The sequence below is a fragment of the Podarcis muralis genome, chromosome 4 (genome assembly GCF_964188315.1).
Source record: "Podarcis muralis chromosome 4, rPodMur119.hap1.1, whole genome shotgun sequence".
Classification (NCBI taxonomy): Eukaryota; Metazoa; Chordata; class Lepidosauria; order Squamata; family Lacertidae; genus Podarcis; species Podarcis muralis.
In genome coordinates, this window is record NC_135658.1 from 96,326,228 (window position 1) to 96,348,050 (window position 21,823).

Here is a 21,823-nt window from a genome sequence, read left to right on the forward strand (position 1 = left end):
TTCAAAACTATTTTGATATCTAGAGGGAAAATTAATAATAATAATAATAATAATAATAATAATAATAATAATAATAATAATAAAATAATAATAATAATAATATTGTACCCTGCCACTCTGGGCGGCTTCCAACAAAATATTAAAATATAATAGTCTGTCAAACATTAAAAGCTTCCCTAAACAGGGCTGCCTTCAGATGTCTTCTAGAAGTCTGGTAGTTGTTCTTCTCTCTGACATCTGGTGGGAGGGCGTTCCACAGGATGGGTGCCACTACCGAGAAGGCCCTCTGCCTGGTTCCCTGTAACTTGGTTTCTCGCAGTGAGGGAACCGCTAGAAGGCCCTCAGCTCTGGACCTCAGTGTCCGGGCAGAACGATGGGGATGGAGATGCTCCCTCAGGTATACTGGTTTGGGTGTTTTTTAAGTATAAAATTGCTTTAGTCCCATTCTTCATAATGGCGCCGCTTCCATATTCTTCAGTATTAGCCCATTTTGCCAAGAAAACCTACTGCATTGCTGTTATGAACTTGAAGTGTGGCGCAGTGTGTAAAGGCTAGCTTGTATCTACATCAAAAATATTTTTGAAATATTTCTTTGAGCAATCTCTTCTTCCAGCAGTATTTAGTAAGAGAAACATCTCTGGAGTAATGAAGACTAGGTTTGAAGGCCTATACGAATTAGGCCTAGAAAACATACGCCAGAAAACAGTCTAAACAAGCTTTTTAAAGGAACCTGAAGGTGTAGGAGGCAGACGTAGTGAAGGTTTAAGTGGTAATACAGGATACATTTTAAGGTTTGACTAAGGACCCATTCCATGGTATGTGAAGAAAGATATACCGTATTTTTCGCTCTATTGGACGCAGTTTTCCCCCTCCAAAAATTGAGGGTAAATGTGTGTGCGTCCTATGGAGCGAATGCAGGCTTGTGCCATAGCCGCGCGTAACCCCTCCAGCAAGGAGAGGCTGCACGGGGCTATGGCTTCTTTAGCTGCACGCAGCCTCTCCCGGCAGGGAGAAATTGCGCGGGGCTAAAGAGGAAACGCAGCCTGTACACTGCTCTTTGGGGCTGGGGGGGGGGGGGAGATTTTTTTTATTATTATTGATCTCCCCGTCTAAAAACTAGGTGCGCCCTATGGTCCGGTGCGCCCTATGGTCGAAAAATACGGTACCTTTAATTAAAAGCGTTAACGTTTAAAAAACCAGCAACTTAATGTATTGAATCAGAAATACACTTTGTAAAACACTGGCACAAACTGTCCCAGTTATAGAGATAAGACCTCTGGGTCAGTAGTTACTTGGATCTCCTTTAGGATTAAAACTTTAATCCAAACTATAGGGATTATGGATAAACAAAGGACACAAAATTTTAATCCCAAGCAAGAAATATTTTTAAAAGCAAGGCACGTAACTTCATTGTGATTAGAAGCTTTGCAACACACAAATTAACACTGCCAACTCATTGAGCCTATTTTGAAAAACTTTGTAGTTCAAGCAACAGCACAGATCAGCTGGCTGTCCTCCAGGAAAAACATCCTTTAGAATCGCAGCAACCTATAAATTTAACACACCTGGAGTAAGTAGCAGCTACTTAAAAGTGCTCAAGCAGATCCCCATAATTGTCTTAAGGTTGACCTCAAGGTTAGGAATGTATGTGCAGCCACATTCCTATTTTCTATTCTATGTGATTGTCCAACGCTAATGGCTTAGTAAGCATCCTCGAAAACCATTCCTCCCCCCCACATACTTCGGTGTGCCCGCATTATTTGAATCTGCTGTCTACTGCAGCTCTACAGCAGGCATCCCCAACCTTTGGCCCTCCAGATGTTTTCGCCTACAACTCCCATGATCCCTAGCTAAGAGGACCAGTGGTCAGGGGTGATGGGAACTGTAGTCCAAAACATCTGGAGGGCCAAAGGTTGGGGATGCCTGCTCTACAAAGTGTTACAGTGAGGGTAATAAAATGAAAACAGTAGGGGGGGGGGTCACTCAGGAGGGCTGCTCCCACGTTTAAATGCAACCATTCAAATCAGGTACAGGGCACATAATGAGAACTTCAGAATAATTATTTACCACCCTTATTCACCCACATTGGTTCCAGTGCATACATCAAGTGTCTCTGGAAGTCAAAACTGAAGGAAAAGAATATCATTCCCTCACAAAATTAAAGGTGAAATAGCTTAGGTTTGATGCATTCATTTCCCTGTGCAGATCACCTTTTCAGCATTAGTAAAAAGCCAGGTATATCCCAGTAGTTTCGGGCATCTTTGTCAGCCTGAAAGACGTCTGAGGCAACTCAGCATAAAATGGGTTTGGGGGTTTTATTTTGCTTTTTTTTTTGGTCTTTATACAAAAAAAAGGGCATTAAGAAAAACTACACACCCAACTTTGTGCTGTTTGAATGAGGCAATGGGATTTCTTCATAGGCTATTTTCATGAAAGGATATTTCATTGGCAGAAACCAATACTCCAAGTTATAGAAGAGGTAAAACTGATGGTCCACAGCCACTTCATCAAATATCCTCAAGAGGTTTAGAAAGAACTCTTTGACGGAATGGTAAGGTTTGAAAGGAGAATAGAAGTCTCTAATGGCCAGAGCTAGCGTTTTGTTTCCGTGTGGTCCAAATATAGCCGTTTCATTTCCAAAGCAGACGGGCTCTCCACTGAAGAGAGTAATAGTGGTGTAATTTGTTTGTATCTTCTTAAAAATGGCCCCCAGCTCAGCCAGCTTTTGGTATGTCCTCTGGACAAACTTGGAGCATTCGTAAGGCTCAAACCACACTCTGGCCTGCTCCTCTGGACTCTCTTTGACCATCCACGTCTCGTAGTAAATGCCAGTTTCGTTGTCATATTTCACCCATTTCGCCATTTGATTAAACATAGCTCCTGTGCAAGAAGAAGAAAACACAATATCACACTACGGGAAGGAGATAGGAGAATCATATCTGCACAGCTGAATACTATCTGTACTTTAAAATCACCTCCTTAATTCTGCAGCCTTTCCCACCTTTTTCTTCAAGCAGCTCAGCTTGGTTCCCTCCTCGTTTAATCCCCACAACAATCCTGTGAGGTATAGGTTAAGCTGAGAGACACCCAAGGGCTCTCAGTCGGCTTCATGGCAGAGTATGGGCTTGAACCCGTGTCTCACAGGGTTCGACGCACTAACCACTACACCCCACTGGCTCTCAGTGTTCCCCAACAGGCTGGGCTGATGCTCCTATGCAAGCACAGCAGTCACTTTTTGAAATTTATTTCAGAAGGAACACCAGAATGCCTGGTATAAGCACATGATGACACAGAATCTGTGTCCAGGAAGTGTTCAAATCTGGAGACCTCTGGAGATCTTTCCAGCTCCACAGAAAACAGAGGAATGGCTCTAACTGTCCGGAGTTCAGCCTACACTTGAGTAGGACTCTGGCGGAGACACATGCCCGACTGGCATGTTTTCTCCCTCCTAGTCGATCATTCGGGAGCTTCAAAAGCTTTCTTCAGCCTGAACATCACAGCGACCAATGCCAAAAGACACCGGCACACTTAGGGATCCGCAGAGTTTGTGCATCTTGCGTAACAGACCTCAGCAACTCAGCATTTTGGCTAATCTACTTTATTTACATATAAACACACACGGAGCACTGCAACATGGCTCCCTCTCTCTCTAGCATCAGACAGCAAAGAGAAAAAACAAAGGACAATAGTCCCACTTCATGGAACACAGTAACACAAACATCCTGTCTTTGTCACTTCCCGCTCTGTGGAGTCAAAACATACACCGTCATGTGATAGACAACAATCCCATGACTGCAATCACGGAGCAGGGATTCTAACACTAAGCACATCTACTCAAATAAAAGTCTGATTAATTTCAGTAAGGATTGTTCCCAGAAAAGTAGGATTAGGATTGCAGACAATTTGCAAAGATGTGCGGATATACAATAACACCCTCTGATTGCTTACTGGCCTGAACCAAACCCAGAATTATCATCATGCACCAGCAACTTCTGAATCCTACCCATGTCAACAAGCCCCATGAGAATGTTTGCATGTTTACCTGAGATTGTGGTCACCAGAACCAAGGTCCCGTTCTCCTTCCAATGGGCGTCATCTATCCCTTCATAAAAGCAGGCGGCCCCCTGATTGCACCAAAAAGGGGCAAGCAAATTGGGCCGGAGATGAGGAAAGGTGCAGTTCCCCAGCTGGAAGAGCTCATACCACTCCATTGTGTAGTTCTTCCCCGATAAGGAGCTCTTGAAACCGACAGCGTCGTGCATGATCTTCTAAAAGAAAGGAATAACCAACACAAGTGAAGGCATGCCTTCATTCATCATTCCACATTTCTTCTCTCTATAAGGACTCTAACTCAGGGGTGGGGATTCAGTGTGGTCGGACCAGAACTCTCATCAGCACCACCCAGCAATGGTCAGGGACAATGGAAGCTGCAGTCCAGAAACATCTGAAAAGCCACAGGTTTCCCCTTACTGCTCCAAGGCAGTGTTAGAAATTAGCCAGGCACATTTTGCGGCTGGCGCAGGTCCAATTGCGACCACATGGAGCTCTCTGGATGCCGGGTTGGCAACTGAAATCTCTCTTTTTTCCTATAATTTTAATTAAATTTTCTGTTTTACATTTTAGAATATTCATTTAAACAACCTTAAAATATCAATGATTTCCCTTCCTCTATTTCCATGGTTCATTTTGCATAACATAAATCCCTGCATATTTTATATACCGGTAAACTAAACCATTCAGTATTCCATCATTACATCCATCAAAACTTATTTACACTGTTCAATTCATCTTAATGCTGCCAGCATTTTCAAATATATAGTTTTCCTCCATATATTCAATAAACATTTTTCAAATCAGATGGCAAATCAAATCAGGTTAAGTTGCCATTCTTCTTTAGTTGGGACTTCACTCGTTTTCCATTTTTGGGCTAACAAAACACAGGCCGCAGTAGTGGCATACATAAATAATCTTTTTTGACATCTGGGAATTTCCCCCAACAAAAAGGACTCTGGGTTTTTTGGGAAAGTACTTTTAAACCCTTTTTCCCGATTCATTATGAATTATTTCCCAATACCCTTTTACCCTTTTATGGACTTTTACAGGTCCATCACATATGATAGATATGTGGTGGCAAGTGACATCTCCATCTGGCTGACCCCTCCGGCTTTCTTAAGCAGGTACACAGAAGAGCTTATTGACTGCATTTATATACACGCTTTTTTCTCTCCAAGGAGTACATGGTCACCCCCCACCTCAGTTTATCCCTACCATGACCCTGTGAGGGAGGTTAAGAGGCTGTGACTGATTCCAAGGTGAGCTTCATGACTGAGCAGGGATTCAAACCCTGATCTCCCAGGTCCTAGTTTAACACTCTAACCGCTGCACCACCCTGGCTTCCTAGAGCAGTGTTTCCCAACCTTTTTTGGGCAAAGGCACACTTGTTTCATGAAAAAAATCTCGAGGCACACCACCATTAGAAAATGTTAAAAAATTTAACTCTGTGCCTATATTGACTATATAAAAAGTACAGTGGTGCCTCGCAAGACGAAATTAATTCGTTCCGCAAGTCTCTTCGTCTTGCGAGTTTTTCGTCTTGCGATGCACGGTTTCCCATAGGAATGCATTGAAAATCAATTAATGCGTTCCTAGGGAAACCGCCTTCAGACCAGGTCTGGGGACAGTCTGTCCCCCGACCTCTTCTGAAGGCTGGGTGGGGGGGACAAGGGCTTTTCTTCCCACCGCCAGCCTTCAGAAGGCTGTTCTGAAGGCTGGCGGTGGGAAGAAAAGCCCTTCTTCCCACCTCCCGCCCCGCAAGCTCCGGGGACAGGAGGGCTTTGCTGCCGACCGCCAGCATTTTAAAAGCCCCTGCTGTCCCGGGGCGATTTTAAAATGCTGGCGGGCGGGAGCGAAGTCTCCGCTGCCCCGAGATTTTAAAATGCTGGGGGTCGGCAGCGAACGCTTCGCTCCCGCCCGCCAGCATTTTAAGATCGCCCGGGGCAGCGGAGAAGTCTCCGCTGTCCCGGGAAGGCAGGCGGGGGGAGCAAAGACTTTTGCCCCCGCCTGCCTTCAGAAGAGGTCCAGGACCTCGTTCCGATGCCCGGCGGCGGGGTGCGAGGTTCCCGCTCCACCGCCCGGCATCGGGGCATCGTTCCGATGCCAGGTGGTGGGGGGAGAGGTTCCCGCCCCACCGCCCGGCATCGGGGCATCGTTCCGATGCCCGGCGGCGGGGTGCGAGGTTCCCGCCCCACCGCCCGGCATCGGGGCATCGTTCCGATGCCCGGCGGCGGGGTGCGAGGTTCCCGCCCCACCGCCCGGCATCGGAGCAGCGCTCCAAAGCGGGGCGGCTGGGGCAGGTGTTCCCGCCCCCCGCCCCGCTTCGGAGCACCGGGAGAAGCGATCTCCCCGCAGCCCCTTGCTTCAAAAGAGGTCCGGGGGCAGCGCGAAGCGCTTCCCGCTGTCCCCGGACCTCTTTTGAAGCAAGGGGCGGTGGGGAGAAGCGATCTCGGGCGCCGCGGCGCGCAGGCGCACTGCTCGCTCCTCTTTCCGCGCAGGCGCCTTCTCTCGCTCTTTCGCCTCCTTTTCTTTCTCTCTCGATGGTCCGCCTACAAAGGAGCGAGGGAGGCGGCCGCCATGTTTGGATTTGCATCCAGCAGGAGATGCCGCCGCCGCCCCGCCTCTCCCGCCTCCCTCCCACGGCACACCAGGCAAGGTCTCACGGCACACTAGTGTGCAGCGGAACACCGGTTGGGAAACACTGTCCTAGAGTACTACTGCTATATAAATTAAATAGGTGAATAAATATGGGGAAAGGATCTGAAGTATTTTCCTGGAAGCTTGCAATTTATTTTGGATTGTTTTATTGGATGCTTTAATGTGTTGTAAATCGCCTTGCGACTTTTAAAAATTTTAATTATAAAGCGGTACAGAAATGAATAATAAGAATAATAAATTGCAGTGTAAAAAAAAAAAAAATGCCGAGAAATTCCATCGTGGTGATCATGACCTAGGTGTCAGGTGCCATCTGGCGATTAGCTTACATATCTTGAGTTTCTAACACTGCTTTATAATCCTATGAACACTTACATGGGAGTAAGCCCCACTAAATACAATTGAGACGTGAGTCTAAGTAAACACACAGAGGATTGAACAGTAAGAGCAGGGGTCAGCAAACTTTTTCAGCAGGGGGCCGGTCCACTGTCTCTCAGACCTTGTGGGGGGCTGGACTATATTGGGGGGGGGGATGAACAAATTCCTGTGCCCCACAAATACCCAGAGGTGTATTTTAAATAAAAGGACACATTCTACGCATGTAAAAACACCAGGCAGGCCCCACAAATAACCCAGAGATGCATTTTAAATAAAAGGACACATTCTACTCATGTAAAAACATGCTGATTCCTGGACCGTCCATGGGCCAGATTTAGGAGGCGATTGGGCCAGATTCGGCCCCCAGGCCTTAGTTTGCCTATACATCGATAAGAGCCTGACCCACTGCATGCATATAAAGGAAAAGGGACCCCTGACCATTAGGTCCAGTTGTGGCCGACTCTGGGGTTGCGGCGCTCATCTCGCTTTATTGGCCAAGGGAGCCAGCGTACATGTGGCCAGCATGTCTAAGCCGCTTCTGGCAAACCAGAGCAGCGCACGGAAACGCCGTTTACTTGGCAGGAGCAGGGACCGAGCAACAGGAGCTCACCCTGTCATGGGGATTCAAACCGCCGACCTTCTGATCGGGAAGTCCTAGGCTCTGTGGTTTAACCCACAGTGCAACCCATAAATCATGCTTAATTTTCAATTAGGGTTGCTCCTAGGTAAGTGTTCACAGAACTGCCACAATCTAGAAATTGCAGACCAACTATGAGAATCAGTGAGCCATACCTTGCACAGCTCGTAAGGCTAATTGGCCAATTATGCTGTCGTACTGGGGTTTTTTGTAACATGCCTTGGATGGCAGGAAAGGCAACACTACGAATGCTATAAAATAACAAAGCAATCTGGGGAAATGGCGCAGTTCCAGGAAGTGGACGGCCCGTGATTTCTCTGCAGGAACAGAGAAACTTTTCCACGCTGAGTATCTGGAAGGAGGGAGTGAATCACTGTCACATGCCAGTGACTGGCACTAGCCAGGAATAGTAATAAAACAAAAAATTAAAATCGCCCTGAAAGTGCCATTTAAAGATTGCTTCTTTCAAAGCTGTTACTTAAAAATTCTCAGAACATTTTCTAACACTCTCCTGTTGCCAGAAAAGTGGTAAACAATGTTTTCTGAATATATTTACAAGGTCTGTAGTTAATCAAATTAAGAATGTCAGTTCTGTATTGCACTTTTTGAAATCTAGGTTAATTGGGATGCTAGCAAAAGGCTGACAAAACAGAAGAGGAGGAGACACATGTGACCTTACCATATGACCAAGGAGAGCTCCATATTTGAATTCCCAGACAGGCGCCTGTAACCGAAATACTTCCAGGACATCGTCATCTCTCATCACCGGAATGGGAGAGCCAGTTGGGCAGAAAGTATAACGAGCCTGGCAGTAGGCATCTGTTTTAGGGCGGTAATCAAAACGCCTGCATTAAAATAAATGTTTTTTTTTTAATTTTTTGTTTAAACCCAAAAGTTCAGATTAGAAAAAAGAAACGGCCGTAAACTGGAAGTCATCTCTTGCAACAACAACTACCAGACTTTTAGAAGACATCTGAAAGCAGCCCTGTTTAGGGAAGCTTTTAATGTTTGATGTATTACAGTATTTTAATATTTTTTTTTGGAAGCCGCCAAGAGTGGCTGGGGAAGCCCAGCCAGATGGGCGGGGTATAAATAATAAATTATTATTATGATTATTATTGCTTGCACATCTCTTGAGTTTTCTCCCTTGCAGAGCCACCTCCCATAATTATACTTAATCTCCCCATTTTGAGACTGCCCAGCTCCTGACAAGTCACCACTGCATGAAGGAGCCATCTGTGTTGAAAAAGCGTCCCATCTGAAACCCTGCATCGCTCGCACCTGGCTATTAACCATAAGGCTGGTGGTTTGAGACCACCCAGGGATGCCTGTAGGCAAGATTCCTGCATCGTAAGCGGGTTGGACTAGATGACCCCTGGATCCCTTCCAGCTCTATGATCCCACTCTGGACATCTGAAGCTCCACGGACACAACAGGACTTCTTCCTTTCCTCCCCCTGGCACCACCCTTCCCCAAATATGCTCAGAGGGTCCCCCAGATTTTTGGGGGGCAGGGGAGAAGGAGGGGGAAGTTCTCCTGCGCAAGCACAAACCTGAACGACAGGATTGCATGCAACTCCTTTGTTCCACTTTCGGCACAGCCCGGATGTTTGCAAATCCTAATTTTTGGACGGGGAGCCCAAACCTCTCTTGGAAGTGAGCCATCACCGCACCTGCTATAGTAGGCGGCCGCGGGGGGCGGGATCCTGCCCGACGACCCTCTCCCCTCCCCATACGCCGTCCTCTCACCTGTAAGGCACGGGCCACCCCTGCTGCCCCGGAGAGGCGCACGTCGAGCTGCAGGGCGTCTCCAACTGCAGGAGCAAAAGCAGCAGCAGCCACAGACGCGGCTGCTCCCCGCCCGCAGCCATGATCTAGCACCCCTGCAAGCAGAAAGCAAGCGGCGCAGGGCGGGCCAGCTCCGCTTCCGCGTTTCTCTCGCCCGCCCAGCAGTCAGCTGAGCAAAGTTCAGCCCGTCACATGCCGAGGGGTCGGGCACATGCTCAGTGCGGAAACCTCCCAGACGGTTCTGTTGTCGTTTCCCTCCCCTCTCTGCCTCTGGTTTCTGTCCCGCGATCGCGGTGGGGGAAACAGATCTCCCGGCTCTCTCAGCCCCACTGGGTCTTTTTTGTTTGCGCATGGAGAAGGGAGCCTTTATACGGAGGGTCACCTGTCACGGGTGCTTTAGCTGACATTCCTGCCTTGCAGGGGGTTGGACTAGATGACCCCTGGCTCCCTTCCAGCTGTACAGTTCTGATTCAATATCTCTGCTGTAGTTTTTTGGGGTTTCCTTTAGGTGCAGTGGCCGGAGAGCGAGTGGTTCGCCTTGCACAAAGCGTCGGATCCGGGGTTGCAGTTTAGGCTTTGAAAATCCCCAGGCTTTTAGCTCGTTTCAGATATGTCTCAGCTGCCCTTAGAGGCCAGACAATTTCAGAGAGGTGTTGCAATAAGCACAGATTACTCTTACAAAGGGAAAAACTAAATATAATATTCGCACGTGAAAAGCTTTTTGTTGGACGTGCACTCCGGATCAAACCGCATATAGTGTGATTATCCTCTTATGCTGCAAAATCAGCGCGCATTGCGCTCAGAAACGAAAGGGGAGCAGGCGTGTTTGCATCCCAGGCGCGACGCCGTTTCCTGGAGGACGCGAAGTCTTTCCTGTCCTCCCGTCTCCAAGGGTCACAGAAAGCGCCGCCCCGACGGCTCTTCTTCCGGACCAGCAGGGGGCGGGGGGGGGGGGGAATCCGGCACCAGATCCTTCCTTCCTGCGGCCTCTTCCTCCGTGGACGCGGGGGACCCGCAAGCGAGGATGGGGAAGCGGGTGGCCGTGGTCTTGGCTGGCTGCGGCGTCTTCGACGGCAGCGAGATCCACGAGGCGTCCGCCGTCCTGGTGCACCTGAGCCGGGCTGGAGCGGAGGTGAGGCTGGCGACCCTCTAAAAGTGCAAAAGGGGGATATTCCTTGCAGGGGTGTGTGGACCAGATGACCTCTGGGGTCCCTTCCGACTCTGCAATAATAGGATTGCTCCTCCCCTCGTGTCCTGCCCTGCAAAATCCGCCCAGCCCACCTGCCCACAGCTTAAACTTAGTGCAAGCAAGCAAACAAACTGCTTGCAAGGGTCTCTTGCAATTTCCTCAGGATAGAATCATAGAATTGCAGAGTTGGAAGTGTTGTAGGACCTCTAAGGTCTCAAATATAGGATAAATGTGGATAATTGCACAAAGTAAATGCACATACATAAGTATATAAACCACATGTCTAAAACAGGTGCCATAGGTAGCCGTGTTGGTCTGCCGTAGCCGAAACAAAATAAAAAAATTCCTTCCAGTAGCACCGTAGAGACCAACTAAGTTTGTTCACGAAAGCTCATACCAGTTGTTACTTGGTCTCTTAAGGTGCTACGGGAAGGAATTTTGTTATGTCTAAAACAGTACAGGAAAGCAATCCAAAAGCCATCTTGGTGCTCCTAAAGACCCTCAATATTTCCTCTGCCTCCTTAATCCGCCTTGCCTGAGAACACGCAGGCAGAGAGCAATCAGGGGAAGTTCCTGAAGGAATTCCTCTCCTGTATCTATGAATCTTCTTTGTAATAATTGCCATTGTTTGCCCAGAGGCTCTGCACTGAGGGATGTCCAAGAGGCATCCTTATGGTCCTATTCAATGCTAATGTTTTGCGTAAACTGTGTCTGGAACTATGTAAAACTTGCTAAATCCTCAGGAATATCCCACCTTGGCCTGCCTGAGCCACAGTAACCCCACCTCAGGTGTGATGTAATTTCTGACTGTTTGTAGAGGGGATGCACACCAAAGTGAAAACCCTTAAAAAAGATGAAGGCAGCCCTGTTTAGGGAAGTTTTTAATGTTTGATGTTTTATGGTGTTTTTAATATTCTGTTGGGAGCCGCCCAGAGTAGCAGGGGAAATCCAGCCAGATGGGTGGGGTATAAATATTATTATTATTATTATTATTATTATTATTATTATTATTATTATTATTATGTTTCTTCTTGGTTCTGGGTCTCTCTGGCCTCCTTGCTAGGAAGGGAGGGAATTTGGTTGCTACAGAAAAATAAAGATCTGTTTTGCTTTCCCTGCTTCCTGCCCCCATCCATTCACCTCTGACCGATCATGGACTTAAAAGGTAAAGGTAAAGGGACCCCTGACCATTAGGTCCAGTTGTGGCTGACTCTGGGGTTGCAGCGCTCATCTCGCTATACTGGCCGAGGGAGCCGGCGTACAGCTTCCGGGTCATGTGACCACCATGACTAAGCTGCTTCTGGCGAACCAGAGCAGCGCATGGAAACGGCGTTTACCTTCCTGCTGGAGCGGTACCTATTTATCTACTTGCACTTTGACGTGCTTTCGAACTGCTAGGTTGGCAGGAGCAGGGACCGAGCAACGGGAGCTCACCCCGTCGCGGGGATTCGAACCGCCGACCTTCTGATCGGCAAGTCCTAGGCTCTCTGGTTTAACCCACAGCGCCACCCGCGTCCCTTGATCATGGACTTAGGGGACTCCTATTTTTCTATATCAGAAGGAAAACCCCCATGGCCATCTAGTCCAACCCACTGCGATGCAGGAATCCTGCCCATGGCTGTAATACGATTTCACTGTGTTGTCATGGGGGTTAAGTTTGAGGTCTCGGGTTATTGTTAAAAGTTTGTGTGGCTTTTGCTACATAGTGGCTAGCATTTGTCCCCTCCACTTCACTCTATCCTAGGTAAAGGTAAAGGTACCCCTGCCCGTATGGGCCAGTCTTGACAGACTCTAGGGTTGTGCGCCCATCTCACTCAAGAGGCCGGGGGCCAGCGCTGTCCGGAGACACTTCCGGGTCATGTGGCCAGCGTGACATCGCTGCTCTGGCGAGCCAGAGCCGCACACGGAAACGCCGTTTACCTTCCCGCTAGTAAGCGGTCCCTATTTATCTACTTGCACCCGGGGGTGCTTTCGAACTGCTAGGTTGGCAGGCACTGGGACCGAACAACGGGAGCGCACCCCGCCACGGGGATTCGAACCGCCGACCAAGCGATCGGCAAGCCCTAGGCGCTGAGGCTTTTACCCACAGCGCCACCCGCGTCCCACCTCACTCTATCCTAGCCCTCTTTAATGCAAATCTTTCATAGTAAAAGAAGAACCAAGGCATGCCGTGCTTTAGAAAGGAAGTGGTGGAATAATTGCTCTGCATTTATGAATGTCATTGTAACTGCATTTATAACTGTACACAAGCACACACAGGGAGAGGGAAGAAGACCTACATATGCACTCATTCAGTGATAGTTTTTCTAGAAGAAGAGGTGCGAGAACTCACCATGAATGCCTCCCTTGTTCTCTTATAATGGCAATGGAGCCTCCCTGAGAGGTGCTGGAACTGAGCTCCGTTGAGTTCTAGCTGGAAAAAAGGCCTTTCTCCCACCCACAGAAGGTTTTTCCATGGAAAATGTCTCTTTCCTGTTTCCTGTTCCTTTCTGCGAGGTCAAACTGTCTTTGGCAATCTCGATGCCTTCAATATTCTGCTTGCTGGCTTGTAAACAAGCCTCCATGTGTTCAGCAGAGTTTAGGATTCTGCAAAGGAGTGCACAGGATTGCAGTCTTGAAAACGAAATGAGGCTCCAGTTCTAAGCTTACTAGGCTGTATGTCTCATTGAACTCAATGGGACTTGTGTCTGAGTAAATAGGTTCAACACCATACTGAATGCCATTAAATTGAAAATACACTGCAAGTTATTTTACTAAACATTGACAAAATATGGTCTGTGACTGTATCACTGGAAAGCACATTCTGCAAACGTTTAGTACTGTTTATTTTACAACTTAAAATGAAAACACTATATTCTTGTTTGAACTGGGGTAGATAATAAGATAAATCTTATTTTTTAAAAAATGTGTCTATATTAAAGGCAACATTTAGCCCTGTTTTAAAGATCTTGTCTGTGATCTTTCTACCTAAAATACCAATTGATGCTGAAATCCATACGCTTTGTCATTTTGGAATTTCAGAAACCTCTTGAAATTGCAAAATTATCTTGCTTAAAATTGGCAAAAAACCCCATTGTTAAGCTTGACTCTTGCAACTAGCAAAAGTGCTACTTTGTAACACAACTGTATTTGTGTTCCCTTTTCTTTTTCAGGTAAAGATATTTGCACCAAATATTGAGCAGATGCACGTCGTTGATCATTTGCAGGGTAGTCCAAGTGAAGAAAAGAGAAACGTTTTAGTTGAAAGTGCTAGACTTGCGAGAGGAGACATCCAGGATTTGGCTGAGTTGAAAGTCGGTGAATTTGATGCAATTATTTTTCCAGGTGAGCATTTTTTAAAAAATAAACTAATCAAACCGGCAATCCTATATGCCTGGGAGTAAGGTCCATTAAATTCCACAGGATTTGCATTTGAAAGGACATGGTTAGGATTGCGCTGCAAATGAATTAGTTTAACACTCACTTATTTGTGAACCGTAAAAATCATTTGCACCAGTTCAATGTGCTCAGCCCTGTGAGCTGGGACTCTAAAACTAGATTCTCACACTGCACCTCACTGCAACAATACTCCCTCCCACAAAACATAGTGCATTTTATTTACCATATTTTTTGCTCTATAAGACTCACTTTTTCCCTCCTAAAAAGTAAGGGGAGATGTGTGTGCGTCTTATGGAGCGAATGCAGGCTGCATAGCTGTCACAGAAGCCAGAACAGCAAGAGGGATTGCTGCTTTCGCTGCTCAGCGATCCCTCTTGCTGTTCTGGCTTCTGAGATTCAGAATATTTTTTTTCTTGTTTTCCTCCTCCAAAAACTAGGTGCGTCTTATGGTCTGGTGCGTCTTATAGGGCGAAAAATGCGGTATTTAATTTATTAAATTTTTATACACAAATACACAACAAAAACCAACCAATAATCCCCATTTCTACATTCCACATTTATTTATTTCATAAATAAATTTAAAAAATGAAAGTGGTTTGCACAATTCTAATTCACGTGATAAAGGCCACATAAAACATTTTTTGTTTTATTTTTTCAATTTTTTAAAAATTGCTTTTCCAAATTTATAAGAAAAAGAAAAGACATTACAAAACACAGCAAAAGAAAACACATTACAATACAAAAGAAAAACATAAAAAGAATTATTTCTTCCAAAACCCAAATTGCCTTACATTGTTAATTGACTTCCTCAAGTCCCCCCTAACTGAATTTCATTGTATCACCTTGTAACAGTTCTCCAAAATCATATTTCTATTGAAATTGACTCCTTCCATTTACTATCCTCCTTTCTTTTATTAGTATTCTAGTCCTTAATGTTTTACAGCACATTCTTATTCTAATCCTAAGCCTATTTATTACTTTCAAGTGACTTCTAATTATCTTATATTACAATATTTAGCTAGATATTCTTTAAATTTCTTCCAATCTTCTTGTGTCTCCTCCTCTTTCTGGTCCCGGATTCTTCCAGTCAGGTCGGCCAGCTCCAAAAAATCCAACATCTTCATCTGCCGTTCATCTATTGTTGGGATTTCTTGCGATTTCCAATTTTTGGCCAATAAAAGTCTTGCCTCTGTATTGGCATACAAAAACAGTCTAACATCTTTTTTGGGCTGTTCTAGTCCTATTATTCCAAGGTGAAAGGCTTCTGGTTTCTTAATAAATGTGTTTTTCAACATTTTTTTCAATTCATTATAAATTTTCCCCCAGAAGTCTTTCACCTTAGGATACGTCCACCACATGTGGTAAAAGGTACCTTCTTTTTCTTTGCATTTCCAACATTGGTTATCATTTGTATGACACATAAAACATTTTTTGAAAATAGATCACAAACTATTGCAGGAGGTGGGTTATCTTCAGCATCTGCATCTGCCTGGCAGCAAAGGGGGGGGGGGGGAATCAGCAAAATGTGGAAGAAATTTAAGGACTACTTGCAGAAATACTGTAAAATTAATGAATGTTAAAATGATGTTGTATTGAAAATAAGTGGTATTGGTAACAAGATTATCAAGAATATGCAAATACGGATTGATAATGGATGAAAATATATAGTTATAATAGGCTAAGATATAGAGTAAAGATAAATGAAAGAGGGTAAGGATTTGCTGAAATGTTTTTGTAAATGGGAATACAAAAAGGGGAGGTGTGAGGAGGTCAAGGAAATAAGTAAATGAGCCTAAAGATATTGAAAAATGGAATTATTTTTCAATTTTTTTTCTCAGCTATTTGTTACCTTTTTTCTTCTTTGTTTCTATGTGTGTTTTTTAGTTTGCTAATCTTTGTTTTAATTTTTTCTATTCTGTAAACCTATGTTTTTTTGTAAAACCTTAATAAATATCTCTTTAAAAAAAAAAAAAGTAATCAGCAGAATGTTCACCATAGAAGATGCCTGCTCAGTCTCTACTGGAAGAGTGCTCCCCAGGGCTGAACCAATTTTGTGCCAATATCAAATAAGCATCGCCTCACTGGGTGACAACCAGCAACGCTGCTGTGTTGGAAGAGGCAATATTAGGAAGTTTCTTCTCAACATGGAAGAGTAAGCTCTTATCTTTCCCCCCTCCCTTCTAGGGGGCTTTGGCGTAGCGAAGAACTTGTGTTCCTGGGCAGTGGAAGGAAAGAACTGCACTGTCAACAACCTTGTCAAGTCCACCCTCGAGGCTTTCCATAGCGCAAAGAAGCCCATTGGCTTGTGCTGCATCTCACCTGTGTTGGCAGCGAAAGTCTTCCCAGGCTGTGAAGTCACCGTCGGCCACAACAGAAATGTAGACGGGAGGTAAGGAATTTTGTTTGGAGCGTCATCTGATTCTGTGCGCGTGCCGATTCTCCGCCGATCACAAGATCCACCTGTTACAGTGATGTACAGCTTTCTCCAATCTATCGTTTTTCTCTGTTGGTTGTTGCTGATTACACTCATTGTACAAAAGAAAAAGCCTCAGAGCAACTTAATCGCTTTTAATAATAATAATAATAATAATAAATTTTATTTATATCCCGCCCTCCCCAGCCGAAGCCGGGCTCAGGGCGGCTAACAACAATCAAATAATCAAACAGTCAAATAATCACACATTCTAAAAATATTTCATTATAAAAATTAATTAAAATCAAATTGATGGCAACCGATTAAGCAAAATTCTGTGCAGGTTGCCAGAGGAGGGAGTCAGGCTGCGCCCTGACCAAAGGCCTGGTGGAACAACTTTTATGTGTCTTGTTTTAAAACCAGAAAAAAAAGTACAGTGGTACCTCAGGTTAAGAACTTAATTCGTTCCGGAGTTCCATTCTTAACCTGAAACTGTTCTTAACCTGAGGTACCACTTTAGCTAATGGGGCCCCCCGCGCCGCCGCTGTGCGATTTCTGTTCTCATCCTGAGGTAAAGTTCTTAACCCGAGGTACTATTTCTGGGTTAGCGGAGTCCGTAACCTGAAGCGTCTGTAATCCGAGGTACCACTGTACAATACAAAAAAATGCTCTTCCTGTAAAATATTAATAAGGACGAGTCCCATCCACCCAATGTCACGCTATATCACATCACGATATACCGACATATCACAATGTCTGAAATAAGGATGGAGTTGGTTTTCAGCTTTGTGATGTATCACCAGCTAAACATCATGATATACTGATATATGACAATGTCCAAAATAAGAATGGAGCTATGTAGATGCATTGGCTGGCTTCACGGTTTTTACCACATTGTGATTTTTGCATAGCACACACACACATCATGATTCGCAATATATTGCCAGGTCAAAAACTATGAAGCCACTATCATGATACAGTGGTACATCGGGTTACAGACACTTCAGGTTACAGACTCCGCTAACCCAGAAATATTACCTTGGGTTAAGAACTTTGCTTCAGGATGAGAACAGAAATCGGGCTCTGGCGGCGCAGCGGCAGCTGGAGGCCCCATTAGCTAAAGTGGTGCTTCAGGTTAAGAACAGTTTCAGGTTAAGAACGGACCTCCGGAACAAATTAAGTACTTAACCTGAGGTACCACTGTATAGACTTCAAACTGGTTTGGGGCAATATATTGATATATCGCCAGTGCTACTCTTCAGCCCACTTGGGTGAGATCCATGCAGAAGGGCCTCTGATGAAGACCACAGGGTCTAGTCTGGTTCATACAGGGAGGGCCGGTCCTTGATGTATTGTGGTCCTGAGCCTTCTAGGGCATTAACGGTCAAAGCCAGCACTTCAGCGGTGAGGGAAAGGCAGTTCTTGTTTAACTTCCTTTCCTTGCAGGTTTCCTGATGCTGAAACAGCTGCGGCTATCGAAGAACTTGGCTGCAAGCACATCTGCAAAGACGTGAACGAGGCCCACGTGGATTCCGCAAACAAAATAGTCACCACTTGCGCGTTCATGTGCAAAGCCCCTTTGCACCAAATTTTTGATGGGGTTGGAACCATGGTTACCGAAGTCTTGAAACTGGCATGAAGGGGGAAAGCCAGGCTTGGCGGCAACTGGCAAATGCGTTAACAAATGACGCTTTGGTTAAATACGGTAGAATTAATAAAAACAATTAAGCCACCAAGATCAAGAGTATTCAGTCGTTGGTATTTTGAACCTGGTCTTCCTTCTGTCCTTGAGAAAAGCAAATTGTTCACTCTTATTTTAAGCCCAAGGCCAGTTTTACTGGAAAGAATGACGAAGGAAGGACCAAGGATCCACCATGTTTTTTTAAGTGCACTACCAGCCAGTCCTCTTGCCACAGACAAGTCTCCCTGCACCTGCCTGCTCTTGCAACTACAGGGCAAACTTCTTGGGATGGGTGGGTTTGGCCTTTGTACTGCTAGTTGCCGACCTAACAGTACTCTGGGAGCTACTTATTATGACAGCAAGTGGTAGGTGAATGTCCTCCGATGAAGAACTTTGTCTTGCTCAGGGCATGCAAACAAGACCTATTTTAGTGACTCTTATCAATTGCACCAGCTTTTATAGGGTGAAATCCAAGCTTGCTCTTCTGTCTTGAGTTCCAGCTGAAGGTTCCTGCCGGGGGAAGGCATTTTTTGCCAACTTCTCCCTCCAGCTCCTATTCTGCCTCCTCTACTGTTGCACAGGGTCACCTAAACCCTCCGGAACAGCCTTTTGCCTGCCCCCTGTTTTCTACTCCACCTTGCCTGGCACAAGTGTCAAGGTTGTGGATGCAGCAGTTGCCCCCCTGCCGCCCAACCAGGGTTTGGATTGCCCTGCCAGTGCTATGGTAAAGTAGATGCTGAACCACAAGCCAGAAGTGGTTGGTAAGCCCCATCAATTTGAATTGGCATTTAAATAGGAATGTGACGGCTTATGGCCGGAGTCTCTTTAGGTGCATTGACAAGAGCAGGAATGCCCGCAGTTGGGCTCAGGCCAAATGTTGGTCCCTAAAGCAATTGTCTCGTGACTGCTCTCTCAGATGGGTCCGCCCCCCCCCCCCCCCCCAGATTCTGCAAAGCAAAGAGAGAGAGAGAGAGAAACTGAGGCTTAGCGTGACATAAAGGTCTAACTTTCTACTGACAGCAGAAAAACTGGTGGACTATGTGGAACTGGTGAAACTGACACACAAATTGCGGGACAAGGACAACTGTGACTTCAAAGAAGAATGGGAACCTTTTACAAAGTATTTAAAGAAACAACAAAATGAATTGGACTCCTTGGCAGGTTTTGAATAAACATACACAAATTTATTATTAATAACACATAGACAGATAGGCTAAGGATCTTTACAACTTTATAATATGCAGAGAATTATAAGTATGGAAAAACCAGAGAGAGGAGCTGAGGGAAGCCGGGGGGGGGGGGGAATGGGGATTAAGGATGTGATACACACACACACACACACACACACACACACTACTGACAGCTGCACGTTTGGTGACAGCGTATTTTTGGAAATTCCAGGCTGAGCTGGCCCTTGAGGTTTGGTTCAAGAATATCTGGAACGTGGCTATTTCAGAGCAACTAACTGGGCTTAGAAGGGTCGCAAAAGGTGTTATAAGGAGAGGTACCCCTTCTTTTCATATGTAAGGGAAGCAGACAGCAAATTCCCCCCACTAATTTCACAAACGTATCTGTGGAGAGCCTAGACTGACCATTAAAGCCCTAGGACTATGTAAAATGGTGCTATAATCTTAATGCTGTGTTTATTATTTTTGTGTGTGGAGAGAGGGATAAGCTGCATGCATTCAATAACAGGGGAGCGTTAAGGGTGCCAAAGAAGGCCTGCACAACTAGCTAACTTGCATCATGCTGGCTCCATCCCATTCAAAGCAGAGCTGCTTGCTTGCGTCTGTTAAATCTGCAGGTCAATCATCCTAAAGTTATGCAGACCACCTATGCAAGCCTGTTTGATCAGAAGTGTACTGTGAGTTCTAGTGAATTCAGTTAGGCTTCCGCTCAGATATAGGCAGTGTTTCCCTCCCACCCCAGAAAATTAGGTGCCGGTATTCACCATAAAATCGGGATGCGGGTAGCTCTGTGGTCTAAACCACAGACCCTAGGCTTGCCGATCAGAAGGTTGGCGGTTTGAATCCCTGCGACAGGATGAGTTCCCGTCGCTCGGTCCCAGCTCCTGCCAACCTAGCAGTTCGAAAGCATGTCAAAGTTCAAGTAGATAAATAGGTACCGCTCCGGCAGGAAGGTAACCGGCATTTCCGTGTGCTGTTCTGGTTCACCAGAAGTGGCTTAGTCATGCTGGCCACATGACCTGGAAGCTGTACGCCGGCTCCCTCGGCCAATATAGCGAGATGAGCGCCGCAACCTCAGAGCCCGCGACTGGACCTAATGGTCAGGAGTCCCTTCACCTTTATTCACCATGAAGTTGTTAAAAAGTGTGGCATGTACTGTAACAACAACAAAAAGAGGTGCAGGTACTGGATACCCTTGAGTACCCCCTAAAAGCACTGGGGGGAGGAATAGGGTTGCTGCTCAATCCCATGCATTCTCCTGGGAGTAATGACACTCATTAAGTCTATTTAGTTTCAGTGTAGTTTGTTCCCACAGTGTTTTACCAAATGCAGATGTGGAGACTGTAATCTCAACTAGAAGGGAAAGGGCTGCTTTCTCTTCCCCTCTCATGTGGTTTTCCTGATAATTTGTCCCTGGCTGACTCTGATTCTTTCCACACAATTTGTTGCTGTTGTTTAGTCATTTAGTCATGTCCGACTCTTCGTGACCCCATGGACCAGAGCACGCCAGGCACCTCTGTCCTCCACTACCTCCCGCAGTTTGGTCAAACTCATGCTGGTAACCTCGAAAACACTATCCAACCATCTCGTCCTCTGTCGTCCCCTTCTCCTTGTGCCCTCCATCTTTCCCAACATCAGGGACTTTTCCAGGGTGTCTTCTCTTCTCCTGAGGTGGCCAAAGTATTGGAGCCTCAGCTTCACGATCTGTCCTTCCAGTGAGCACTCAGGGCTGATTTCCTTCAGAATGGATAGGTTTGATCTTCTTGCAGTCCATTAAGAGTCTCCTCCAGCACCATAATTCAAAAGCTTCATAATTCAACACATAATCTCAAACTGGCAGCTATGCTAAGTGTTTTGATAATACTTATATTGAAGGATAAGAATCCATACAAGACAGAATACCACAGAAAAGCCACCGGCAGATTACAACCCAATTACTGCCATTTAAGCAATACTGATAAAAAGGCAGCAAACTGCCAAAATGGAATTGGCGTCAGTTAATAAAAAGTACGCAAATTATTTTGATTCAGTCAAGACATTAATTGGCCAAAGCACAGATGATTACACAGCTGCAAATTCTTTAATACTTTGACAAGCCTGCTTTAAAGTTCCTGAAGCTCTCAATTGTTTTGCAGCCAGGGCTATGGTTCTGCCAAAGCAATTCGTTCCTAAATCCCATTCATTTTAGTTGGCGAGTGAAAAGTGCATGCCTAAGTGTCCCATTCCTCATGGTATTAGTCCTCAAATACTTCTTACAACACGGCAGGATTTCCTGAAATGCACACTTGCTGTTGTGCACACGGTATGGAATCGGCTTAGCAGGTCAGCCTGTTCCCTTTGCTTTGCTTTCGGAGAGTATTATATGATGCCATTTGTATGTTTCCATAAAGGAATCCTGAAAGTAGCAATTTTGAAAAGGTACATCTGGAAAGTGCTGGCCAATTTTGTATTGTTCAGCAAGGTAG

The 21,823-nt window shown here is 45.6% G+C and overlaps 2 protein-coding genes across 3 annotated transcripts; one reads left to right on the plus strand and one right to left on the minus strand.

The window, feature by feature from the left end:
* Window positions 1-2,301: 2,301 nt before the first annotated feature.
* CLN5 (CLN5 lysosomal BMP synthase) lies at window positions 2,302-10,275 on the minus strand. 2 transcript variants are annotated; one of them, XM_028728351.2, is made up of 4 exons: window positions 9,472-10,275; window positions 8,403-8,542; window positions 4,043-4,268; window positions 2,302-2,880 (listed from the first exon to the last, which is right to left on the minus strand). In XM_028728351.2, exons 1-4 carry the CDS (start codon window positions 9,860-9,862, stop codon window positions 2,369-2,371), a joined length of 1,269 nt encoding a protein of 422 aa, XP_028584184.2. In that variant the 5' UTR covers window positions 9,863-10,275; the 3' UTR covers window positions 2,302-2,368. The 2 variants fall into 2 exon arrangements, with proteins under 2 accessions (XP_028584184.2, XP_028584182.2); XM_028728349.2 differs by having other exon boundaries at window positions 8,403-8,568; window positions 9,472-9,678.
* Window positions 10,276-10,449: 174 nt separating this feature from the next.
* Window positions 10,450-18,226, plus strand: LOC114596594 (glutamine amidotransferase-like class 1 domain-containing protein 3, mitochondrial). The gene is made up of 4 exons (XM_028728353.2): window positions 10,450-10,642; window positions 13,852-14,023; window positions 16,262-16,466; window positions 17,937-18,226. Exons 1-4 carry the CDS (start codon window positions 10,535-10,537, stop codon window positions 18,127-18,129), a joined length of 678 nt encoding a protein of 225 aa, XP_028584186.2. The 5' UTR covers window positions 10,450-10,534; the 3' UTR covers window positions 18,130-18,226.
* Window positions 18,227-21,823: the final 3,597 nt, after the last annotated feature.

Coding starts and splice junctions, on each gene's coding strand:
- LOC114596594 (XM_028728353.2), top strand. CDS start 10,535: ATGGGGAAGCGGGTGGCCGTGGTCTTGGCTGGCTGCGGCGTCTTCGAC. Junction 10,643..13,851: donor TGAGCCGGGCTGGAGCGGAG/GTGAGGCTGGCG, acceptor TTTCTTTTTCAG/GTAAAGATATTTGCACCAAA. Junction 14,024..16,261: donor TGATGCAATTATTTTTCCAG/GTGAGCATTTTT, acceptor CCTCCCTTCTAG/GGGGCTTTGGCGTAGCGAAG.
- CLN5 (XM_028728351.2), bottom strand. CDS start 9,862: ATGCGCAAACAAAAAAGACCCAGTGGGGCTGAGAGAGCCGGGAGATCT. Junction 8,543..9,471: donor GGGTGGCCCGTGCCTTACAG/GTGAGAGGACGG, acceptor GCCCTAAAACAG/ATGCCTACTGCCAGGCTCGT. Junction 4,269..8,402: donor GAGCTCTCCTTGGTCATATG/GTAAGGTCACAT, acceptor CCTTTCTTTTAG/AAGATCATGCACGACGCTGT.